This window comes from Rhincodon typus, chromosome 16 (assembly GCF_021869965.1).
Source record: "Rhincodon typus isolate 14 chromosome 16, sRhiTyp1.1, whole genome shotgun sequence".
NCBI classification, from domain to species: domain Eukaryota; kingdom Metazoa; phylum Chordata; class Chondrichthyes; order Orectolobiformes; family Rhincodontidae; genus Rhincodon; species Rhincodon typus.
This window is the reverse complement of record NC_063347.1, coordinates 17,026,216-17,052,280: the sequence shown is the minus strand read 5'-3', so window position 1 is coordinate 17,052,280 and position 26,065 is coordinate 17,026,216. Positions and strand designations below refer to the sequence as shown.

General features: G+C 40.8%; 1 protein-coding gene across 1 annotated transcript in view; it reads right to left on the bottom strand.

Moving 5' to 3' along the window:
• The window catches only part of LOC109934847 (inter-alpha-trypsin inhibitor heavy chain H3-like), a 69,280-nt gene extending 51,186 nt beyond the window's left edge, over positions 1 to 18,094 (bottom strand). Inside the window, exons 1-9 of the mRNA XM_048606761.1 lie at positions 17,988 to 18,094; positions 17,844 to 17,900; positions 13,867 to 13,896; positions 13,375 to 13,541; positions 9,916 to 10,020; positions 7,571 to 7,733; positions 7,356 to 7,466; positions 7,147 to 7,275; positions 6,951 to 7,067 (exon numbers count right to left, since the gene is read on the bottom strand). Coding sequence (XP_048462718.1) covers positions 6,951 to 7,067; positions 7,147 to 7,275; positions 7,356 to 7,466; positions 7,571 to 7,733; positions 9,916 to 10,020; positions 13,375 to 13,541; positions 13,867 to 13,896; positions 17,844 to 17,900; positions 17,988 to 18,077 — 969 coding nt within the window. The 5' untranslated portion in view covers positions 18,078 to 18,094. The remainder of the gene's footprint in view (positions 1 to 6,950; positions 7,068 to 7,146; positions 7,276 to 7,355; positions 7,467 to 7,570; positions 7,734 to 9,915; positions 10,021 to 13,374; positions 13,542 to 13,866; positions 13,897 to 17,843; positions 17,901 to 17,987) is intronic.
• Between the last annotated feature and the right edge of the window lie 7,971 nt (positions 18,095 to 26,065).

Here is a 26,065-nt window from a genome sequence, read left to right as displayed (position 1 = left end):
TTGAATTTTTTCTATTTTTTGACACATCAGCTAGGAGCAGTGATCTGGAAGATGCAGAGACAGCATGCTGCATTTGAGTTCTTTTTCTCCCCTCCCTGGTTTGGGGAGAGCAGTACAATTCCTAAAAAATAGTTGCTCCATCCTTTAGGAGCATTTAAACTCCATAGCTGCCCTGATCTGTGGCGAAGTACCATTCTCCTGAGGCCACCTTTGTATCAGTGCATTGCCACATACTACAACATGAAGCAGTGCCTCCTCTAACAAGCCACAGTGCAGACAGAAACTGACTGCATAAACTCTGATGCAGAGAAGCAAAGAAAATGGGAGGAGAAAGAGAATTAACCTGGTTTGAAACCCTGCCCCTACTCGGTTCTTTTCCTTTCTTCCAAAAGGTTCTGTTGAGTCACTTTAGGACATATAAGTCATGAAACCTGGAAGATGGCACCTTTTTGAAGGATGATGATGATAATGAGCTGCTAAACAAGCTAGAAAGCCTCTTCTGCCCTTTCTATATCATCATCCAATTCATTGGCACTGTTTATATTCTAGACTGTCAACTGACAAAGATGTTACGACATGGCCCATAGCTGGAAGATTAAATTTAGAGTTTTCCTTCTCCAAAGCAAGTTACCAACCCTGACTGATGAGTGACACGTGCTCAGAGCTATCTGATTTTGAGGCACCACTCATTCACCGTCACACCTTTGCTCACAGTTCTAAACATGGGTCAGTATGTGATGCTGGACAGCAGAGGCCTGATTAGGAATGGGTGTTGGAGACACTGAGCATACAGAACTGCTTGTGGATGAAAGCTATCAACTCAACTATCTTCAACATCTCAATCCTTCTTTGATTCTTTGATTCCCAAATGTAACGCTCTTCTAAATAGGTACGGTACCGAGTGACTCAACAAAAAGCAGACTCAATGGGCTAAAGGGCCTTGTCTGTACTGTATGATTCCATGAGAATGATGAAATATCTGAAGGAGATGAATCTTTTTGTTTTTGACATCTATCAGTTGTGGCACATAGCAAGTACAGTGGATCTCATGGCAATCTAACATCCTTCACTCGTTACAATTCTCAATTGTACTGACACTGTGTGTTCAACAATTGGCTGGAGGAGCAGGGAACAACAAAATATGGCTGTTACAAGATTGCATTTTGATAACAGAAGGTAAAGGCATTAGCATCTCAATTGAGATACCAGTAACATTAGCAAAAGGTTGCAGTTTCAGTAGGCCAACATTGAAATCAGTGGCAAAGTGAACCAATAATTAGTCTTATTCCAAATCGAGAGAGTAGCAGTTGGTACTGGTTCCAATTCTGGCCTTATAATCAGGAAAGCTGCCAGCAGTCCTGTTCTTCCTCCCACCTATCCCCTCCTCCCACCTCAAGCCGCACCTCCATCTCCTACCGACTAACCTCATCCCGCCCCCTTGACCTGTCCGTCCTCCCTGGACTGGCCTATCCCCTCCCTAACTCCCCACCTACACTCACCTTTACTGGCCCCATCCCCGCCTCTTCGACCTGTTTGTTTCCTTTCCACCTATCCTCTCCTCTATCCATCTTCTATCCGCCTCCCACTCTCTCCCTATTTATTTCAGAACCCCCTTCCCCTCCCCCTTTTCTGATGAAGGGTCTAGGCCCAAAACGTCAGCCTCTCTGCTCCTATGATGCTGCTTGACCTGCTGTGTTCATCCAGCCCTGCACCTTGTTGTCTCAGTGAGACAATACTTTTTTGTTGATAATGGAATGGTCACAGCTATGAATTAAAAAGACCATATCATTAAGATGTCAAAAAGCAAGAAAAGCTATTAAATATAGAAAAGAAGAAAATGCAATTTATCCACTGCAACAATGAGAAACAGCAAATTGAAATGGGTAGTTGATGTTTCGGGCCAAATATCATTTATGAGGTATAGCATGAAATTTTCTAAGTAATTACATTTTGATAATGTTATTTTTCTAGTGTCTCTGTGTGATGAAAATTATACTGCCTTTCACAAGAAATGATGGTGCATAAAATAGAAGCTTTTTAAGACTGAAACTTCAAACCTAATTGTAATCATCAGTCTACAACTGATTCAGAGATAGTAGGAACTGCAGATGGTGGAGAATCCGAGATAACAAGGTGCAGAGCTGGATGAACACAGCAGGCCAAGCAGCATCATAGGAGCAGAAAGGCTGACGTTTCGGGCCTAGACCCTTCATCAGAAATGGGGGAGGGGAAGGGGATTCTGAAATAAATAGGGAGAGAGGGAGAGGCGGATAGAAGATGGATAGAGGAGAGGATAGGTGGAGAGGAAACAGACAGGTCAAAGAGGCGGGGATGGAGCCAGTAAAGGTGAGTGTAGGTGGGGAGTTGGGGAGGGGATAGGTCAGTCCAGGGAGGACGGACAGGTCAAGGGGACGGGATGAGGTTAGTAGGTAGGAGATGGGGGTGCGGCTTGAGGTGGGAGGAGGGGATAGGTGGGAGGAAGAACAGGTTAGGGAGGCGGGGACGAGCTGGGCTGGTTTTGGGATGCGGTAGGGGGAGGGGAGATTTTGAAGCTTGTGAAATCCACATCGATACCATTGGGCTGCAGGGTTCCCAAGTGGAATATGAGTTGCTGTTCCTGCAACCTTCGGGTGGCATTGTTGTGGCACTGCAGGAGGTCCTGTAACTTCTGTAGGAACTAACTATGAGCCATTGCGTAAACCAGTGAGTCAGCAAACAGTATGTTGTTTTGAATAAATCTCAGTCACAATGCTAGGATATCGTCAGGAGTCTGATTGTTGCAGGGAAGTAGAGTGATTAAAAACAAGCCAAGGAAAGTAAGTGTAGTACATGTTGCTTGGTTTAGGTTGTGCTGTTTAATTTAAGGGTATGTAAAGGAAATTAGCAGGCTAATTAGTATAGAGGAATTCTCAGGTGAGAATCAAAATTCTCTGAAGAAACATAAAAGATCTATTGCACAACACCAAGAAACAGATATTTACCAAGGCTAGAGAGGATGATAGATTTTCTGTTTGAACCTGTAAACTATTGAACATATACTGTTATGTGCTAAGTATTAATCTATTTTTCCGAACCAACCTGTTACAGTGATGGTATTACATACCTCTGGAGCATGTGGGACTTGAACCAGAGCTTCCTAGTCTAGAGGTAGGGACATTACCATCACACCAAGACTTGAAACCAGACAGACCACCTAACATCAACCTCGGTACTGGAAAAGATGACAGAAACACCGCTGTCGACTTTGCAAGGCCCTCCTTACTAACATCTACTGTCAACATTGGGACAGCTGTCTCACACACTAGTCAGTGGAGTCACTGGTAGATCGGGTGGTGAGGAAGGTGTTTGGCACACTTGTTTTCATTGGTACTGAGTATAGGAGTTGGGATGTCATTTTTTTCTCTTCATTCACAGGATGTGGGCATCTCTGGCTAGGCCAGCATTTGTTGCCCATCCATAATTGCCAAGAGGGCAGTTAAGAGTCAACCACATTGCTGTGGGTCTGGAGTCACATATATGTCAGACCAGGTAAAGATGGCAGTTTCCTTCCCTAAAGGACATTAGTGAACCAGATGGGATTTTCCTGACAATTGACAATGGATTCATGGTCATCATTAGACTCTTAATTCACATTTTTTTAAAAAAATGAATTCAAATTCTACCATCTGCTGTGGTGGGATTCAAACCTGGATCCCCAGAACATTATTTGGGTCTCTGGATTAACAGTCCAGCAATAATACTACAAGACCATTGCCTTCCCTTGTTGAGGATGTACCGGACATTGCTGAGGCCACTTTTAGAATACTGCATTCAATTCTGGTCTCCCTGTTACAGGAAAGATGTTGTTAAACTTGAAAGGGTTCAGAAAAGATTTACAAGAATGTTGCTGGGATTGGAGGCCTTCAGCTATAGATAGAGAATGAATAGACTGGGGCTTTTTTCCCTGGAACATCGGAAGTTGAGGGCTGACCTTAAAGAGATTTATAAAATCATGAGCGGTATGGATAGGATGAATAGCTGAGGTCTTTTCCCCAGGGTAGGGGAGTCCAAAACTAGGCGGCATAGGCCTTATGAGTCGGGTAAGATTTAAAAGGAACCTGAGGGGCAAATATTTCACGCAGAGTGTGGTGCGTGTATGGAATGAGCTGACAGAGGAAGTGGTGGAAAGGACTGAACAATTGCAAAGCCAGTGACAATGGCCTTCCAATCAGTACAAGAGTGTTCCTCCAAATTCTGAATGTCAGCGGACAAAATAGGATACAGAATGTCTGGAATCTTCAACCCCACAGAGTTATCGACCAATTGGACACAGTACCACACCTATGTTGATGGTCTGGAGTACAGACTCAGAAAATAGTTTACAGATAGGAGTTGGTTGAGACCGGGTGTCTGGTGGATGACATGGACGCAAGTAACTCAGGGTCATGGAGCCTGAAGTGATGGTGAATGATGGCTCAAGTGAAGTAGAGTCGGTTAATGATGAGGAATCCTGAAGTAACCGGTGCGTTGTGAATCCAGGGTGTACATCCACTGTAGGGAAGCCTGCTGCAAGCCTGGAAAATGGCACTGGGATGGCTCAAAGGGAGAATAAAACTGAAGCACCCAGGGTTCCGATCATGTAACTCCTAAAGACCTGACCATCTCAGACTCCAATATGGGTGACCTGCCACAGAGTCTGTGTCCCTTCGAAGGTACCAGTACAGATAAGAAGCTGTGAAGGTCCTTGAGCAAATAGTGGATATCACCCCAATATTTATCATTTCCCAGCTGTGATACATAAAAAGAACACTGCCACTAAGGTGGACCCAAGCATTCTAGTCACCAAGATGCAATTGAACCTGCTAATCACGCAACTACTTAGCAAAATGTCATTGTGCACTATGTGTAGTTGCTGGGTTGTTAAGTCTCAAGCAGGAAAGTTTTAAATGGAACTTCCAGCAACAGATGGTGACAATGCAGGAGGGTGCCAAATAGGGAAGCTGAAGCAGTCAAACAGACCCTCTCTGAAGAAAAAAGGTGCCTCCATGACGTAGGCCTTATGGGGTGAAGGATCAGATAGACATGGGTTTTCGTCAATTAGATGTAAAGTAGAAGCTTAATTCCTTGTAAATGCTGTGTATTCTTTTATTATCTTTCACTTCCCTTCATGTTTATAATGACCTAATGGCAATGCAATAAAGAATCTTTGCTTAATGATCTTTGGGCTGTCCCTGTGTTCAAATCTCATGTTACAGTACTGAATGGCAGAGCAGACACAAGGGGTCAAGTGGCCCATTCTCATTCCCTATTCATGCGTTTGTATTATATTTTGAAGCGCAGGGACAACAATATCAGTAAGCAGTAACGTAAGTACAATTTTTTAGCTTACATAATGCAAACCAGACAGTTAAAAGCACTTAAAATCCTTCACTTTTAATTTAAATATTCAAATATTAAATTTGAATGACAGTATAAAATAGAAACTAAAATGTGATAAACAGACTTTTAAAAATGTTTGTCTTTGAAAATATGTGGAATGTTTTAATTTCTTTGGAGAAATTTGAAATTCTACAAAGATAAAAGCAACTGGCAGTTTAGCATCAATTATGAAGTTAGTACACTCTTAAAAATGCAGTTGCAACTCATTGAGCAACATATAACATTTTTGAAGGTTTCTGCAGTGAAATTAATAGTGTTCCTATTGTAGTTCCATGATTCATGAATGATATGGAAGTTGCAGTTTTGTGAGCCTCTAGAGTGCATCCAGTGGAGGAGGTTAGTCTCAACTGACAACAGCTTCTGGGTTTCCATGTTATTCTGAGCATATGCAGAAGGTGCTGTCAGTGTCAGTTGACTAATGATGGCAAACATTGACAGTTTTATACACCAAGATTTGATTCATTGTCTCCTATTAGATAGGATTTGTCTCTTTTTAAAACTTTCTTTAAATGTACTTCTGACCAAGCTTTTGGCTAAATATAATAATATTATTTTATTTGCTGGCTCTCTGTCACTCATGCTTTGTAATTGTTAGTTGTTAACTGACTACAGTTAGAGGCTGTAGTAGTTGTAATGAGGTCAGCCAGGTAGATCTCATAGAATATGAGTTCCCTAATTGGGGCTGCTCATTTGGTCCAATCAGGGAGCTCTGACTGACAGATAAGAGCAGGACTGTTGGACATCCTGTTCACTCTGAGAGCTGGCTCTGAGGGAGATGAATCAGTGTCAAGGACTCTCCACGTATAAATAAAGGGGGACTTGGTGATGGGATATCAGCCTCTGTGAGGTTATTTCAGAGGAACTATAAAATTACCAACTGAGGTTGTAATTACACTGATAAACAGAGAGTTTTGATGCATCCTCATTTTGAATAAATAGTAAAATAAACACAGAGCTACTTTAACTTAACAGTGACCAAAATAAACATTTATACAGATGTCTTCCTGGATTAAAAACAAACAGAATACAACATTTATCCATACTTTCAATTGCTATTGTTAGCATTTGGTATACAAATTTAAGAGTAGATAATTGGCCTGGTTGAAGAACAATCCATTCTATATGATCCTACATTTTGAGAAGGTTGCTGAAGAACAAAGGTCTTCATATATTACAACCATGACTGATATTACTATTAATTGGTTGTAAGACATTTGGCACATCCTGGGGCTGTGAACTCTGGTATGTCATTGAAAGCTTTGTCTCTTGTGTTGCAATGGTAGTGTCCCTACCTCTGAGCAAGGAAGTCTGAGTTCAAGTTCTTCCTGCTCCAGAGATACGCAATAACATATTTGAACAAGTTAATTACAAAATATCTATAGTTGCACATTTCTTTTTCTTCCTCATGTTGGTAAATGTGTGAATCAAATTACTCTTTCATTTGGCTGCGTCTTGAGTAAGGCTTAGGAAAGAAAGAGGTTAGGAATAACAGGGATTTCCATTCTTCAGCCTACATCAAAAGATTTTCTTACCTGCCGCATTTTAGTGCCTGACATAGATCCACTGTGGTCAATCACAAAGACGACATTTTTAGGGATTCTGGTTAGATTTGCAGGAGCAAAATGGTGGACAAAATATCCATTTATAATCTGCAAAAGAATTTCAACATTAATAAATCAGAGTAAAGGGTCCAATGAGATGTCTATTTTAAATATAATGTTCAATTACCTGAACAGTACCGGCAGACAGGTCTCTATGGACATCGTACTCTATGATGAAGTCTCCATCCAGAATAGTCTCATCACAGTCAGGACATTTGCGCTGTTGCTCAAGAGTTGGTTTAAAGGAAATATGGCCCTGAATGAAGCAGTGATGCAGTCAATTTTTGCAGTGACTGTTTAACTAAAGATTTTTTTTAAGTAATGGCACGTACCTACCTTTGTTGCAGTCAGTGTCTTTTTCACAATTGACGTCAGATTATTTGGTAAGAATTTTGCATCAAAGTCCAGAAAGGCAATGCCTTGTGGTTCAAAGACATGTACATCAATCTGGAAACAGCAATTCAAAATGTAAGAGAATTTAATTGTTGTTAAACAGGAAATAATAGCCACAGTTAAAATATATTAATTGTGTTACTATTTTAGAAATATACCTGAAAATGTTTGACAAGCTGCTTGGGTTTTACTCTGATTTGCATTTCATATTTCCCCAGATTACGTTTTAATAATTCTTCATAAGTTAGTTCAAAGGTGACTTTTTTGGTTGCTCCAACATTCACTGACACTTTGAACTTCTCCATTTTTCTTCCAGATGCTCTTTGGAAATCAGAAAAAATAACACAATTTAAAAATTGCTGTTACATACCTGTAACATATCGAGGTAGAAATTTTTTTTATCTTCTTATCATATTACTGTTACTTTGTGACGATCACATCATTACAATGAGGGATGCATAAAAAATATCCAATTTTGAATGGGGCATAAGCAAGACTTGCAAGATTTACAAGGATGATGCCAGAGTTGGAGGGTTTGAGCTGTAGGGAGAGGCTGAATAGGCTGAGGCTATTTTCCTTGGAGTGTCATAGGCTGAGGGATGACTTTACAGAAGTTTATAAAATCGTAAAGGACATGGATAAGGTGAACAGTCAAGGTCTTTACCCCAGGGCAGGGGAGTCCAAAACTAGAGGCCAAAGGTTTAAGGTGAGAGGGGAAAGATTTAAAAGGGACCTGTGGGGCAACGTTTTCATGCAGAGGGTGATGAGTGTGTGGAATGAACTGCCATGGGAAGTGGTGGAGGCTGGTACAATTACAACATTTAAAAGGAGTGGTATATGAATTTGAAGGGTTTAGAGGGAAATGGTAAGGTATTTCTACAGAACCTATGCATTCAACATTCCAGTATTTTGAGAAATGGACAGCAGGTTATGCTTTCCTTGTATCAATCTCAAATGAGTTTACTGCTTCCTAAACTGTACCACTGCCCCTCCAACTTGCCCAGAAATAGTTATGATACACAATGTGGATGGAGATCTGACATTATGGAACTCTGCCCGCCGTTCCAATAGAATCTTCTTGATCTGCCCCTTTAAATTGATTTGATCCAATCAGTAAAACTGTGTTGTCCAGCATGAATTATATATTTGTCAGAAGCTATTTACGAAGGTGGAGTGCTTCTGTGAACGTGCAACCAATCTCTATGTGTAGGCATCCAGTATGGGAAAATTATAATATTGTAATCTTATACTTTCTGAAATTTCATTCCCAGTGTATTTCTTGCTGGGTTCACCACAGTATTGGAGAACTTCAAAAGAATATGAGTGTATAAATGAATTAGCCAGGCGGATTGAATATTGCCTTGGTAAGAAATGATGATAAATGGGCAAGTGACTGTGTATTGGAAGTGGGAGTGTGGCACAGTCTACTAGAATTTCATGCATTTATTCTTATTTCTTTGTTATTAAGACTAAGTGGGCGTTATCATAAGCAGTTTCATTTGACAAATCACATGGGGAATTGAGGTTGGTTGGCTCGCCGAGCTGATTTGTTGTTCCGCAGACGTTTCGTTACCCTGCTTGGTAACATCCTCAGTGCAGTCTCTGATGAAGCGTCGGTGTGTTTTCCCGCCTGGTTTTTAAACTCTGGGGTCCGTTGCAATGGATTGCCTCACTTCCAGGTTTCCTCCGTAGTGGAATGTATATGGGGTCGAGTTCAATGTGTTTATTAATAGCATGCTTCGTGGAGTGTCATGCTTCCAGGAATTCTCGTGCTTGTCTCTGCCTAGCCTGTCCCAGGATCTTGGTGTTGTCCCAGTCGAAGTCGTGGTTCTCCTTGTCCATGTGGATTGAGATGAGTGAGTATTGGTCGTGTCTTTTTGTAGCCAGTTGGTGTTCATGTACTCTTGTTGTTCGTTTCCTTCCTGTTTGTCTGATGTAGTGTTTCTCGCAGTCTCTGCAGGGGATCTTGTAGATGGCATTGGTCCTGTCCATGGCGGGGAGTGGGTCTTTAGTTCGTACATGAACACCAACTGGCTACAAAAAGACACTACCAATACTCACTCATCTCAATACACATGGACAAGGAGAACCATGACTTCGACTGGGACAACACCAAGATCCTGGGACAGGCTAGGCAGAGACAAGCACGAGAATTCCTGGAAGCATGGCATTCCACGAAGCATGCTATTAATAAACACATTGAACTCGACCCCATATACATTCTACTACGGAGGAAACCCAGAAGTGAGGCAATCCATTGCAACGGACCCCAGAGTTTAAAAACCAGGCAGGAAAACACACTGCCACTTCATCAGAGGCTGCACTGAGGATGTTACCAAGCACGGTAACGAAACATCTGCGGAACAACAAACCAGTTCGGCGAGCCAACCAACCTCAACATCCACAACCCGAGCTACAGATCTACTCCAAAACCTTAGAAACATGGGGAATAAACGAATGAGAAATGGACATCATTAGTTAAATACTAGGAAATTGTTCTTACTTTACAAGTCCCGCAGTCTGTCCCCGTGAAACTGCTTGTTGGTACTGTTGCTGAGCAACTTCTTTCTCTTTTACAGCTCCCACATAAGTCACTCCATCTAGAGTCCTACAGAGAGAGAAAAACACATGGATTGTATAACACGGGTCTAACTCATTATTTTTATCTCATATATCCTCCACTGGTTTCTTCTTTTAATCCACTATTTTAATAATATTTATTCCGTTAAAGAAGGAATATATACTCTAATATGCTTATTAATTACTATATTACATCTTAAGACATCTTTGTCCACCCAGCAGGGTGATCCTGAAAAAACTGAGTAAACACTGTACAATGAATACAAAAAGAAAGAGTGGTGGTTTGTCTCACATATAGAGTCAAGGAGATCTCTAAAACAAACAGATTAGAAGGCCCTGGGCAGGCGAATTTTGGAGATGGAGAGAAAAGAGGATAGATTTCAAAAACAGGGAAGGGTAAATCCTAGAGGCATTGGAGATACAAATATCTTGGAAACTGAAAGAAAAAACATGATTTTAAGGGCGCAACAAAATTAGAGAGAAGTTTGGAATGACACTTGGGAGGCATAAAGTAGAGAGAAAAAAAACCATGGAAGAGACAATTTCAAGAGCATGGGATGTACAGCAGAGGAGCCAACATCAGTTGCAAAACTCTAAAAAACATTAACAGAGAATAAGCGAAGAAGTATTCTAGTCTGGACTAGATAGGATTAGCAGCTCATATTTAAAATCAAACAAATTGCAATCAAGTGCCAATTCTTATGACAGACTTACATTTTCAGTCGTGTGGCATTTCAGCAGGAGGATATAATGTAAGGAAAAATTACACCTTTTGCCAATGTGTTCCAAAAATAGTGTAGATAAGCACAATTCAATAATTCAATTTCATGTTGTAACTTGACTTTGTAGTAATGTCATAATGAGGTGTGGTGACCCTCAGGTTAAACCACCACCGTTGTCTCTCTAATATGAGAGCAGCCCAGTTGTCCTCTGTGGATATGGTGACTTTACCTTTTTTATGATATAAAGTACAAACTATTAATCTTTAAATCTCATTGTCAAGACTTAAAAGCAGGGCATTAAGTGGCTTCAAATGGCTATACAAGATGAAGTGACTTGAATATTAAAATTCATCTGGAATGCGTAGCTCCCACTGAAACCTTCAAATGTCTCTGGAGATGAGGATTGTCAACTACAGTACATATATGGATTGAAACCTCCCCTGCTTCCTCTAACTATATCAAATGATGATAGGGAACTCCGGCAATGGACCATAAAAACTCTTTTAAAAACAAATTGTCCCCAGTGTGGGTCAACAGCAAGGATTGACACATATAACCCCACCTCCTATGAGAACTCCTGATTATACACTTGTATCTGTTGCTACAGAAAGCAATAACATCATGAAGAAACATCTAATAACATTAAGTAATATCCAGTAACATCAAGAAGAAGAACTCTATATCTTTGGAAGTGGTGTACCTGCTTCTGCAAAAGAGATCAGCCCTGAGAGAAAACCAACTGCAAATCAAGATCCTTTAAGATGTGAAATCTGTCCCATACAACTTTCTCTGGAAACACAACCAACTCAACATATAATGCCTTAACTGCAGAATTGTGATTGTTTTTCAATTCCACCCAGCCTGACCCTGCGCCTTGTACTGTTGGCTTGAATGCTAGTGTGTGTGTCAAAGTTGGGATAGTATTTTTATCTTTTAAGGAAGTTTCATACTTCAGTGAAATGAAATTTAATAAATGAACTCCAAAGAGATCTGTTAGGTGTGTTCTTCATAGTTTTAATGTGTGTCCAATTGCGTATTGAATTGGGAAAAGAAAAATCTATTTAAAAGGTCAAAACTGTTGTACCAATCACAGTGAATGAAAACAGAGAACTTTATTCAGCTGCTTGGACTTGGTTATAGCAGTATTTGCCATTTCATCATTGAATTTGTTGCACAATTACACCTTTTGCCAATGTGGTTCAAAATTAGTGTAGATCAGCAGTCCATACTTTGAGGCAGACTTAAAAAACAGCCTATGGCTTCATTAGATACCAAACTGTCCCAGTTCCTATTTGATTACAGGACCATCCCTCGTGTAATTACAGGGATAGTTCCAGCAGAGTTTAATGGAGAGAAGACTCTGCACCAGGTTAAATCTGATCTTCCCAGAACGGGGTGGGGTGGGGGGTGCGGATGAAACCGCATCAGGAATGCCAACACCGGACACAAGACGCCGCTAAGCCAGAGAGACACTTTGCTTCAGGGACGAAGTGGTTTAGAAGCCATGGGAATGACATTGCATGGGTAAGAGGTATGGTTGACGTGAAGTCAGGTCCAGTGACATATAAAGTTCGGGTAGGTACGACGGTCCTGAACAAACGTGCAGACTATATGAAAATTGCAAATTCACAAATGGCGCATTAACAAATTGTGCCTGTCTCCTCGACTGCCTTTCTGACTGTACTGGAACCTGTGGGTTCTCCCTCTCCGTCAAACTTTGAAGATATCTTGGAATCAGGGATGGACAGGGCAGATGTCACCACCTCAATACCTTTGCCACCTGAAGAGGAGAATGAATGTTTTCCGAGATGCTTTGAGTGCAAGGGGTGAGCTACTGTACATTTCGTGCAACCCGTATCAGAGGTAGAGTTGGAAGAATGTGACCCAGTTCAGAAGGAGCTGGAAAAGTAAAGAATCGGCCTGTGTCCTCGGACTCAGAGGAAGGTGGCGGGGGGGGTGCGGTGGAGGATAGCGGGGATGTAGTGATTGTAACGAGGTCAGCCAGGTGGACTTCATAGAGTATGGGTTCCCTGATTAGGGTTGCTGATCTGATCCATCTGGGGAGCCCTGTATGACAGAAAAGAACGGGAGTGTCAGACATCGTGTTTATCTGAGAGCTGGCTCTGAGGGAGTTGGATCAGTGCCAAGGACTCTCCATGTGTAAATAAAGGGTTACTTGGTGACGCGATACTTGCCTCTGTGGAGTTATTTTACACAACAAAATTCAGGATCATCCAATCAAGTAATGGTCGCAGCCCAGAGTGGGCCATTAGGCTCTTCATGTTCATGTCAGCTCACCATGACAGTAAATCAGCTAGTCCTGCTTTCCCTCTGAAATGTTAAATATACTTATCTCTCCACAGATGTTGCCTGACCTGTCAAGTGTTTCTGAAGTTTTAGATTATTCATCGTAACTTCCTTGATTTTATACTTCATACCTCTATTTATAAAGTGTTTTAATTTTATTGATGACACTTCCCTTCTTTAAGCAAAACAAAATTAGTTTGTGGAAGTAGAATCATGTAGTTTTTTTTAACCTTTAACTTTATATACAATACATATATAAAATGTGACACTGTGCAAACAAACTTTCACACTGTGTAAATGGGTTAGGTAATCCTAATTAATTACTTTGACTGAATAATGTAATTGATACTCACATGCTGAAGTTGGTAATAAATGCCGTTTTGGGTAGTTCCATTTCAAAGAAAGCTTCCCTTGATTCATTGGCTCGATTCACTACCCGGCTGATTACCTCGCTGTGAGCAAATCGAGATGTGACTTTGCAATCAATCTTCATACCATAAATTTCAAGGTCCCGCTCAGGCTGAAGGAGATTAAGGAGTATTATATCAAGAAGAAATGATTGAAGCAAGAAACTAGAAAGATCCAATTTAAATTAAATCTGTGCTTTTATTGTTCCAGTGGAACAGTAAAGCATCTACTATTCTTTCTCGAATTGGTCATAGTGTACAAATGGTATCGTCAAATACATTTTACAAAATCGCAGCTTCAATATATCAAAGCAAGGTCAATCATACCATTTGCGGAGACAGAAAAGAATCCAATGTAACTGATAAAAACAATCACCCAGCATATTAAAATGAATGCAAATTCTTGCTGAAATAAACAGTCAGAGAAATCAAGCTTACTTTTTTGCCATGTTCACCAATGCTTCTTTTCTGTTGCCAATCAAAAAAGGACAAACACATCAATGTTACAAAATGCATCAGTTATATACACAAATTATACAAGCCAATGGAATTACAGAAGAAACTAAATTAAAGTACAAATTACATGTTTGATATTTATAAATATAAAGTATAAAAAGCACTGTACAGATTTCCTCTTTTCAAAGGTAGAATATTGATGGCATGACATTTGGATGGGGGGTGTTAGTTAGTCATTACTGGGGAGAACTGCAATAAATTGAGGACAGTAATAAATTTCAGAATGGTAAATAATTTGCAAATGAAATTCAGCATAGATAAATATGAGGAAGTAAGTTTTGGGTAGAAGAATAGGAAGATCTGATTACTTGGAAGGTGTATATTTGGTGTGGGGGGGCACATTAAGGAACAAAACAATCATGGTGTAGTCAACTAAAAGCTGCACTACAATTTAGGGAGTTCATCACAATATGAACAAGGACAAGCCCTTATTTAAGAGATGAAAATAATTTAAAATTAAGGAAATGCTAAAGGTAAAGTCACTTACTGGACCATAGGGCTGCTTTCTCATTCAACAGCATTAAAACCACTGTGGTGGTTTTAACCTGATGATCACAATGCTTCAGATGAGGGGAGACTTCACAGTAACAACAACCAGTGCAGAGATTGAACCCATGCTGTTGGTATTACTCTACATTATAAACCAGCTGTCCAGCCAAATGAGCCCTAAACCTGTGTTGAGCTTTACTTAGACCACATGTAGAGTACTGCATGTAGTTCTGATTATGAAAAAGATGGAGAGGAACAAGGGAGGGTGCAGAGATTTGCAGGGATGATACCAGAATGCATGGGTATACATGTCAGGAAAGAATTAATAGACTGGCTTTCTTTTCTCCTAGTGAAAAGATGAAGTGTGACCAAATAGAGCTTGTTAAAATTGAGTGATTTTGATTGAATGAGCATAGAGAGAATGTTTCTCCTATTGAAGAAAGGCATAACTAGAGGCAATCAGTACAAGGTACTTATGAAGAAATCAAATAGGGAATTCAGAAAAATTCCTTTCCCCAGAGAGTGTGGAACTCACTGCTATTGTGAATGGTTCAAGTACATAATATTAATTTAAAGAAAAACTAGACCAATATATGAAGGAGAAAGAAAGAGTTATAAATTTAGAACAGGCAATATGGGAGGAGGCTTGAGTGGAGCATAAACATCAAGATACACATGTTGGGCAAAAGGCCTTTTTGTATGCCCTATCTCCCGTGTAATGTACAATGGATCTTGATACAATCAAATGATGACATTGCAACAGTTTATCAGTAGTTGCATCTTGATAGTTGAGAATCTAATTCTAAAAAAGTAACCTGTTTGATAAAAATTAATGAATATCAATAGACGCTGCTGTGCATTCAGTGACATAACTTTGTGAATGAACAGTTATACCTCATGAATTCAATAGAGGCCAATTTGCCACTGCAGTGTAAGAATATATTCAAATTTGATTAATTTGAATGTAATAAGTAGGGTACCCCAAAGTGGCTTGTTCAGCTGGGGCTATGATTCCCACTTTGGGTGCAAGGTCCCAGACTCAAATCTTGGAGGAGGCCCTCTTGTGGTAGCAACCCTACCCCTGCACCAGGAGGTCTACGTTTAAGTCTCACCTGTTCCAGAGATGTGTAATAACATCTCTTCAACAGGTTGATTAGCAAAATAGCTTAAATAATAAAAAAAATTCTTCTCAATACCTTGGGCTATAATCAATTTGAGCTCAAAAAACTGAAACATTCAGTGTAATTGTGGTACGATACAAAAGAACTGAGATTTAGATTCTAAATAACTACTGTGATATGGTGTTATTTTGTGCAAATGATAACAAAATTATCCAAGGCTAAATCTATAGTAAAAACAAAAATCATAATACTAGATTCTTTAGTGCTAAACATCACCTTTAGTTTCAGTTTGCAGTTGCACTGTCAGCTATTGCCAACTAAGAAAAGTAAATCAAGATTCAGTGAAATGAAATAGTATCCACCATTAAAACAAGTTGAATGCTGCATTGTACTTATGAGTCTGGAAGCTTGACTGAGGAATCATAAATTTACTGTCACAAGCGATATAATCTGGAAAAAGTTACCTACATTGTTGCTTGTATCCTTTTATCAAAGGAAATAGGTAGTTTGAAAATAGTTTCTGTTGTGTGTGAGGCTTGCAAATCATGACTAGCAAGAACAATCTTTGGCAGTGAGAAAAACCCAGACATACTCAACAGTTGATCCTTTCATATTTTACTTGAAATGGAGGTGTCGGTGTTGGGCTGGGGTGGACAAGGTGAGAAATTGCACGACACCAGGTTATAGTCCAACAGGTTTATTTGAAAACACAAGCTTTCGGTGCCTCATTCCTTCTTCAGGTGTTAGTGAAGTGGTATTAGACACAGAATTTATAAGTAAAAGATCAAAGGGTCACACCACTGATGAGGATGTTTTAAACAAAGCTAAGATGCTAAGAGTCAGACTAGTTTTATTTCTAAAGTAGGAATTTATAAAATGCCACATTGACTGTCTATAAATTGTGTGCTTTTTGAACAAAATTGAAAGAATCTGCAAATATAAATTCACCCATGGATTTACTTGTGTGTGTGTGTGTGTGTGTGTGTGTGTGTGTGTGTGTGTGTGTGTGTGTGTGAGAGTGTATAGTGTGGTGGGGTCACCTGTAGTGCGACATAAACCCAAGATCCCGGTTGAGGCCATCCTCATGGGTACTGAACTTGGCTATCAGCCTCTGCTCGGCGACTTTGTGTTGTTGTGTATCCCAAAGTCTGCCTTGGAGGACGGTCACCTGAAGATTTGAGGCCGAATGTCCTGGACCACTCCCACACACGCACCATCTCTGTCTGCACCACGCACACGCACAAACACATGCACACACAATCTCTCTCCAAACACACACACACACACACACACACAGACACACACACACACACACACACACACAGACACACACGCACACATACACACACACACACACACGCTCTTTTTCTCTCTCTCCCAAACATGCGCGCACACATTCTCTGCCACGTGTGCACACACACTCTCTCCTGCACACGCACATGGACGCATACCCTCCCACACATGCACGCACACACTCTCCCGCACGCGAACACACACACACTCTCCTGCACATGAACACACACACACACACACAATCCGTCACACACACACACCCACGCACACACACGTACACACACACATACACATACAACCCCTCTCTCTCTCTCCCCCACCCCCCCCACCCCCCCACACCGCCGCCCGCCCTGAATCACACTGACACACACACACACACACACACACACACACAATCCGTCACATACACACACACAAGTAAATCCATGGGTGAATTTATATTTGCAGATACATTCTATTTTGTTCAAAAAGCACACAATTTATAGGCAGTCAGTCAATGTGGCATTTTATAAATTCCTACTTTAGAAATAAAACTAGTCTGACTCCAAACCAAAACACAAACACATATAGATTCTAAACATATAGAACCTCACACATAACATGCATTGTCTGACCTAAAATGTCACCTCTTCTTTATACTGATAAAACCTTTAATTCTCTCAGGCCAGTGACTTGAAAGGAATTCAGGGATTTGCATATACATAATAATCAATTAAAACCTTCTAACTGATTAAAGATTTAAAAGCATCTTAGGTTTGTTTAATACATCCTTATCAGTGGTGTGACCCTTTGATCTTTTACTTATAAATTCTGTGTCTGATACCACCTCACTAACACCTGAAGAAAAAGTGAGACTCCAAAACCTTATGATTTCAAATAAACCTGTTGGACTATAACCTGGTGTCATGCGATTTCTGACATTTAACTTGAAATAACATTTATATAGAGATTAAGTGAGGCACAGTATTTTACAAGTACAGTTTAGCTGCAAAATACCTTCAGGGTTCTTCCATCCAGTTCCAGAACATCTGATGAACTGCTCATATATCCATGCTGGCCAAAATAAAGTTTTAAAAAGTTAAACAGTCAGCCAATTAAAGAAGTTATTATAGATATTTAGTCGTATAAATTGTACATTACCTGCGGAAACTCTGATTCTGTTATTATGAAATCAGAGGATATTAGCGCTGGAATAGAAATTAGTAGAAGAAAGGACAGCATTGCCTTCATTTTGCTCAATGCATCAATCGAGGTACAAGAAGCTAGGTTTTATTCTGAACTCTGTTAATAAACAACAGCAGCATTGACTTGACTCCTGCTATTGCCAAAAACGAACTGACCCACTGGAGAATATGATGTAAACTGTGTAATTAAAGCAAACAAAGAAGTTTTTAGACAAATTATGAAACATGAACGTTCAGGGACAAGTACTAGTCTGTACTTAAGGGTCAGTACTGAAATATAAAAATACATTTTTAGTCACAGCAGCACATAATTTCACAGAGCATTTTTAAAATTCATTCACAGATGTGTGCATCACTAGTTCGGCTAGCATATATGGTTCTTTTGCCCGAGAGAATATCAAGTTGCCATTGTCTTACAAGACCATAGTACTGCTATCTCATAGTAAGTTGTCTTCATAAACTATTGAGACTATTGAGATGCAAATTCTGACCTAGCAACAGTGAATGAGTAGCAATACAGTTTCAAGCCAGGATGGTTTGGGGCTTAGCGAGGAATTTGCAGGATGTATTACTGCTCTTGTTCTTCTAAGCATCAGAGATTATGGTTTTGGAAGGAGTTTAAGGAATTTTGGTGTGTTCTTGCAATGCATCTTGTAGTTGGTACATACTGCCACTGTTCGTTGGTGATACAGGAAGTGAATGTTGAAGATGGTGGGTGGTGTCAAGTTTCTTGAATGTTGTTGGAGCTGCATTCATAGAGGAAAGCAAGGAATATACCATCAAACTCCTGTTTTGTGCCTTGTAGATGGCGAAGAGGCTTTGTGGAGTCAGAAGATGAGTTACTTGCTGCAGAATTCCATGCTTTTGACCTTTTTATAGGTACAGTCTTTAGATGACTGATCCAGTTGTTTCTGGTCAATGGTAACCCCCCATTTGGTAACATTATTGAACGTAAATGCACAATAATTGGATTTTTTTTGTTGGAGATGGTCATTGCCTGGCACTTGCACTGCACAAATGTTAATTGCCACTTGCCAGCGCAAGCCTCATCTTGCTGTATTTGAGCATGGACTCTTTCAGTTATCTGAGCAATCATAAATGTTTCTGAACATCGTGTAATCATCGGCAAACATCCCAACCTATGACCTTATGATAGAGAAAAGGTTGTTGATGAAGCAACTGAAGATGGTTTGGCCTAGGAAGGCATCCCTGAGGAACTCCTACAGTTATGTCTTGGATTGTGCTAGGAATTCTAACCAATGGACAGATTTCCCTCTCATTCTCAGTGACCCAAATTTTGCTAGGGCTTCTTGGCGCCACACTGAATCGAAAGCAGTCTTGATGTCAAAAACAGTCACCTTCACCTTCACTTGAGTCCAGCTCAATTGTTCATGTTTGAACCAAGGCTATAATGAGGTCAATAGTAAGTGACCCTTGTGGAACTCTAACTAAGCATCAGTAAACAGGTTATTGTTGAGTTGCTAAGTGATGCTTAGGGACACAGTAGACAATAACTTCCATCACTTTGCTAATATTTGAGAATTGACTGATGGGCTGTAATTAAACAAGTTATGTTTGACCTGCTTTATTTGTACATGGAATTCTTGAGAATCTTCCACAACGTTCATAGATGGCGGTATTGTAATTGCACTGGTGAGAGACACAGCTAGTTCTGGAGAATGTGTCATCGGTGCTATCACCAGAATGTTGTCAGGGTCATAGCCTTTGCAGTGTCCACTGCCTTCAGGTATTTGTTGGCAATACTTGGAGAAAATTGAGTTGGCTGAAGCCTGGTATCTGTGATGCAGGGGACCTCAGGAGGAGATCAAGTTGATTTGTCCACTAAGCAATTCCGGCTGAAGATATTTGCAAATGTTATCTTTTGTACTGATGTGTTGAGCACCTCCATTGTTGAGAATGGGGATATTTGTGGAGTCTCCTCCTCCAGTGATTTGTTTAATTGTCCACTCCATCCATGATGGCAGGACTGCAGAGTTTAGATCTGATCCATTTGTTGAGAGATTGCTTAAGCATGTCTATCACTGCTGTTTGACATGTAAGTAGTTCAGTATTGTAATTTTACCAGGTTGTCAACTCATTTTTAGATATGCATGGTGCTGCTACTAGTATGTCCTCTTGCCTTGAACCAGTGTTGATCCTCTGCTTGATGATAACAGAAGGAGGATGGTGGAAACTGACCATGAGATTACAGAAACACAGAATGAATACCATTCAGCTGCTGCTGATAGTCCAGACCCCCTGAAGGATGTCCAGTCTGGAGTTGCTAGATTTGTTCAGAATTTTTCACATTCAGCGCAGTGTTAGTGCAACAGATGGAGGGTATCCTCAATGTAAAGGTATTTCTACAAGGACTGTGCAGTGGGCATTCCTACAGATTCTGTCATGGAGAGATGCATTGGCACAGATAGACGGGTAAAGATGAGGTGGTAGGTTTTATTCCTTTTAGTTGGTTCAATCACCACCTGTTATATCTATGTCATTTAGGACTCAGCTAACTAGGTCAGCAGAGCTGCTGAGCCACTCTTGATGATGGATCCAGATACCCTTGCCATCCTTAGACCACCTCCAAGTGCTGCTCAAAATACAGGAGAATGGATTTATCTGCCAAGGAGAGGAGGTAATAGATCTTAATTAACAGGATTTTTCTTTGGCTTTGTTTGAGCTGGTGCAATGAGACTTCATTGGAGTCGAACGTCAATATTGAGGACTCCAAAGTTATCTCCTTCCAATGGTATACCAGTGTGCCATCTAATCAGCCAGAAATGTCCTTTGGTGTTATAGGTGTTTGTAAGGTGTGATTCCATGAGAATGGCTATCTCAGGATATTCCCTAATTTGAATATGGGGCAACTCTCAGACAGAGCCCCAGTTATTAGTAAGAAAGACTTTGGAGGGTTGACAGGTGTCAAGTAATTCATCTGGTTTCATTTTTTTCATCAAGTTTTGCAGCAATTGGATACAATTGAATTATTCGCTGAGCCATTTCTTTGTCAGTCTTCTGTGGGCATGGAGTCACATGTAGGCTAAACCAGGTAAGGATGGCAAAGTTCGTTCACTAAATGGAATTAGTAAATGAAATTTATTTTTAAGCAATGGCTGTCATCAACTGTGATAGGATTCAAACTCAACTCTAGAGCAATAGCCTGTGTCTCTAGATTACTAGACCAGTGTCAATACCACGATACCACCACTGATCTCCAACTGTAAGTAAACAATTTTAGGGCCAAGATGTTTGGAGTATTTGGCACAGCACTTCTAAGGAATAGTTATGTTGAGTCTCAGCAGTTTGAGTTCTTCGCTGCCTTGTAGGAGCAGAATTTCTATGCGTTCTTTGCAATCCAAGTAACAGAGACATGACAAGGAGTAGAGCAGTTACAACATTGGCATTTACCCTACAAAGAGAAAATTGCCCAGGTGTTTTCTAGTCTGAAAAGTGCAGGACAAATCCAAGTTGACCAAGGTCACAAGTGGGATATTCACTGTTGATTCCGCTATGTTCAGTACCATTCATCATTACAATGAGGAATAAATATCCATTTATGGACTATGACAAAGAGGAATATGGAACTGTTTGAATGTTTCTGGGTTGAAGAGGGTTTATCATGTGATTTCCTGGACGTGAAAATTGAAGTGATCAAAGAGAATTGTGGGTGTAGTGATTGTAAACAAGGTTGAAATAATTCCACAGTGGCCAATATCCCATCACCAAGTCACCCTTTATTTACACGTGGAGAGTCATTGATACTGATCCAGCTCCCTCAGAGCCAACTCTCAGAGTGAACAGGAACTCTGACACTCCTGTCAGCCAGGGCTCCCTGATTAGACCAGATTAACAGCCCCAATCAGGAAACCTAGGTGACCTCTTTACAGTCACTCCAGAAGTCAGCCAGGTGGACCTTTTGGCATATGAGTTCCCTGATTGGGGTTGTTAATCTGGTCCAATCAAGGAGCCTTGGTTGACAGATAAGTACAGGCGTGTCAGACATCCTGTCCTCAAGACTTTCCACGTGTAAATAAAGGGTGACTTGATGATGGGATACTGGCCTCTGTGGAGTTAATTCAGTGGTGAAGATAAAAAATCATGCCCGTGAAGAAGAAACAGTCATCTTTGAATTGGAGTAAACATTTCTGACAACAGGCCGTTATTGGGAAACTTGACTTGTTCGATCCTCCTGCCAAAGAGTGGGCCCAGTATGTGGAAAGAATGCGTTATGTTTTCCAGGCAAATGACACTGGGGCAGATGAAAAGCAATGAGTAATTCGGTTGACTGCTTGTGGACCCACAGATTTTTTTGGTTGTTAGGAGCCTAACTTTCCCTGAGGCACCAGATACCAAAACCTTTCAAGATTTGACAGATTTAGTTAAGGAATATTACAACCCCAAGCCTCCTCTAACTCTGAAATGGTATCAGTTTTAGTCAGCAATTTGAGATCCGAGGAATTCATATCAAGATTTTTGACTAGGTTAAGAAGTCTAGCAGAGGCATGTGACTTTGATTTAATCCTTAATGAGATGCTGAGAGACCGTTTGGTATGTGGGATTAATGATGTAACCATGCAAAAGTGCCTACTAGCTGAAGTGGCAAGTGGAGCTTATGAGTTGCAGGGAATTCTGGTGGAAGTGGACACCCTCGCCAATCTGACTGAGCTTGGGGAACACCACTTGGGTGGAGGCAATTGCATAGCCTCACTCAGAACATATCCTGAACAGAGGGACTCTAGGTCATCCCACAGCAAAACCTCAAAACAAAGTCAAGCCTTGGCCATACTGGTAAAATTTTCTTCAGGATACAGACCGGCAAGCCATTGTAGTCGCTGCTGGTACGTTGACTTGAGACAGCAAAAAATTCCACCTTGACCGAAATTGAGTAAGAGAACTCATAGGCCATTATCCAGGAGGGGCCACACCCTGGAAAATCCACCTACATCTGGTTTGGAAAAATTAACTTGCTTAGCAACATCTAAATCCGAACCAATCAAAATAAATGTCTGGTTAAATGGTCACCGTGTTCTTATGGAGGTTGATACCAGTGTGGCTGTTTCAGTGATTGTAGAACCAGCCTTTAACAAAATTCACCCTGGACTCCAACACTTGAGATTGCACAATTCCTCAGCTAGACTTACAACCTACAGTGGAGAACCTTCACAAATTAAGGATACAACTTTGGTTCCAGTCTCTTATGAGAAACAGCTGGTTCAGTTACCACTGATTGTAGTAAAAAGCTCAGACCCAAGCTTGTTGGGATGAAATTGGTTGAGAAAGATTCACCTAGATTGGCCCAACATTTTTCAATTAGAAAATGGCTGCCTGAGTGAAGTTCTAATTAAATACCTGGAAGTTTTTCAGGAAGGTCTAAAGACGATCAAAAGAGCCAAGGCCACCTTGCATATTGACCAGGACGCAATTCCATGGTTCTGCAAGGCCCACCCAGTGCCATTTGCCTTACATGCAAAAGTAGAAGCAAAAATCAGAAGGCTGGAAAGTGAAAGAATCATCAAACCAGTTCAGTTTGTGGAAAGGGCAGCATTGGTACTACCAATTGTGAAATTCAATGGGTTGGTTTGCCTTTGTGGGGATTTTAATCAAATAGCAAACCACTTTTTGCAGCTGGATAAATACCCTTGCGTAGAGAATTTCTACACAAAGCTGGTGGGGGACGGGAGATATAGCTGTGCTTCACTAAGCTGGACATGAGCCACACATACTTCAAATTGCAGTTAGTTGAGAATTTCCAGAAGTATGCTACAATTAATACCCGTAAAGGTCTATACCAATTTATGAGACTGCCATTTGAGGTATAGTCAGCCTGTTCAACTTTTCAGTGGATGATGGAGAACATTTTACATGCTCTACTTCAAGTCGCTATTTATCTGGATGATGTGCCAAAAACAGGGAACACCAATAAGGAGCACTTAGAAAACTTGGACATAGCGATTAGATATTTCTCCCAGGTGGGCATATGTCTTAGAAGGGAAAAATGTGTGTTCCAAGCACCTCAAGTGACCTCTTTGGTCTACAGAGTCAACAAGACTGGATTACACCCATTGGAGGATAAAGTAAGGGCAATGACAGGTGCCCCGTACCGGAGTTTAGGTTTTTACTTTGACTGGTGAATTATTACAGAAAATACATGCATAATCTGGCCTCCAAACTGGCACCTTTGCATCAACTTTTAAAAAAGGGTCAGCCTTCAAAATGGTCATGTAGTCAAGCCATAGCTTTCAGGGATGTGAAGAAATAGCCTCTAAGCTGTTGGCACACTGTGATCCCAAGCAAGATCTGGATTTGACATGAGATGCCTCCCATTTTACCATTGGGGTAGTATTAGTTCAATGTGTTCTTCTCACCATTAGCTATCTGCTGGGGCCATCCCTGTAATTGCACGTGAGGTGGTCCTATAGTCAAATGGGAACTGCGACAGTCGGTATCTAGTGAAACTGTAGGCTATTTCTTTAAGATAACAAGGTATGGAGCTGGATGAACACAGCAGGCCAAGCACCATCAGAGGAGCAGGAAAGCTGAAGTTTTGGGTCTGGACCCTTCTTCAGAAAGAAGAAGGGTCCAGACCCAAAACATCAGCTTTCCTGCTCCTCGGAAGGTGAGGCTGAAACAGAAATGCCAATGCTGGACACAAGACTCTGCTTGGCGAAAGAGACAATTTACATTTTTGGTAGAATAGTGGACAGTGAAGAAGGTTATCTAAGATTACAAAGAGATCTTGACCAGTTGGGTCAATGGGCTGAGGAGTGACAGATGGATTTAATGGTTTTGGGTCTGTTTCCATTCTAAATGACTCTATGTCTCTACTTCAGGTGATGATGTTTAGTGTAGGAACCACGGGAATGGCCCTGATTGGGTAAGAGTCATTTTGGATGAGAGGTCAGGCCCAGTGACATATAAAGTTCAGGCAGACGTGATGCTTCTGAACAATCATGTGGACCATATGGAAGCTGAAAACTCACAAATGGTTTGGGAACAAAAGATGCCTAACTCCTCCACCACCTTTCCGACTGCTTTGGAATCCATGGGTACTCCCTCTTGATCAAGCCTTGATCAAGGTATTGATCAATACCTTGGAATCTGAGATAGATACAGTGGATGTCACCGCCTGAAAATGAACATGAATTTCTTCCAAGACGCTCCTGGCGTGAGAGGAGAGCTACATGCCGTCCATATCAGAGGCAGAGTTGGAGGAAGCTGACCCAGTGCTAAAAAGGCCTAGGAGGAGCAACAAAAAAAAACTGGCCTATGTCAGATAAATGAACACGATGGCGCTAGTGGGTTGAAGTGTATTTATTTTGACACAAGGAGTATTAAAGGTAAGGCAGATGAGCTTAAAGCCTGGATCAGTACATGGAACTGCAGAGACTTACAGAGACTTGGTTGAGAGCGGGACAGAACTGGCTACTCAACATTCCAGAGTTTCGTTGTTTTAGCCGAGACAGAGAGGAAGGTAAAGGAAGTGGATGAGTTGCATCATTTATCAAGGAAAATGTTACATTTGCACTCAAAGAAGACATATTGGAGGGTTCATTCACTGAGGCAATATGGGTAGACCTCAAAAGTAAGATGGGTGTAATCACTCTGATAGGATTATACTATAGGCCCCCCAACAGCCACCGAGACATTGAGGAACAAATATGCAGGCAGATTATGGAAAGATGCAATGAAAACAGCGTTGTCATAGCAGATTAATTTAATTTCCCCAATATTGACTGGCTCCCTTAGAACAAGAGGTTTAGACAGAAAAGAATTTGTTAAATGCTTCCAAGAGGGTTTCTTGAAACAGTGTGTGGATAGTCCAACTAGAGGAAGGGCCATACTGGACCTTATATTGGCTAATGAGCCTAGCCAGGTGACCTACCTTTCAGTGGGAGAGCATTTTGGAAACAGTGATTGCAACTCCTTAAGATTTAAGATAGCTATGAATAGGATATCAGGACCTTGCGGGAATGTACTAAATTGGGGGAGGGCAACTTATGTCAATATTAGGCAGGAGCTAGGGAGTGTTAA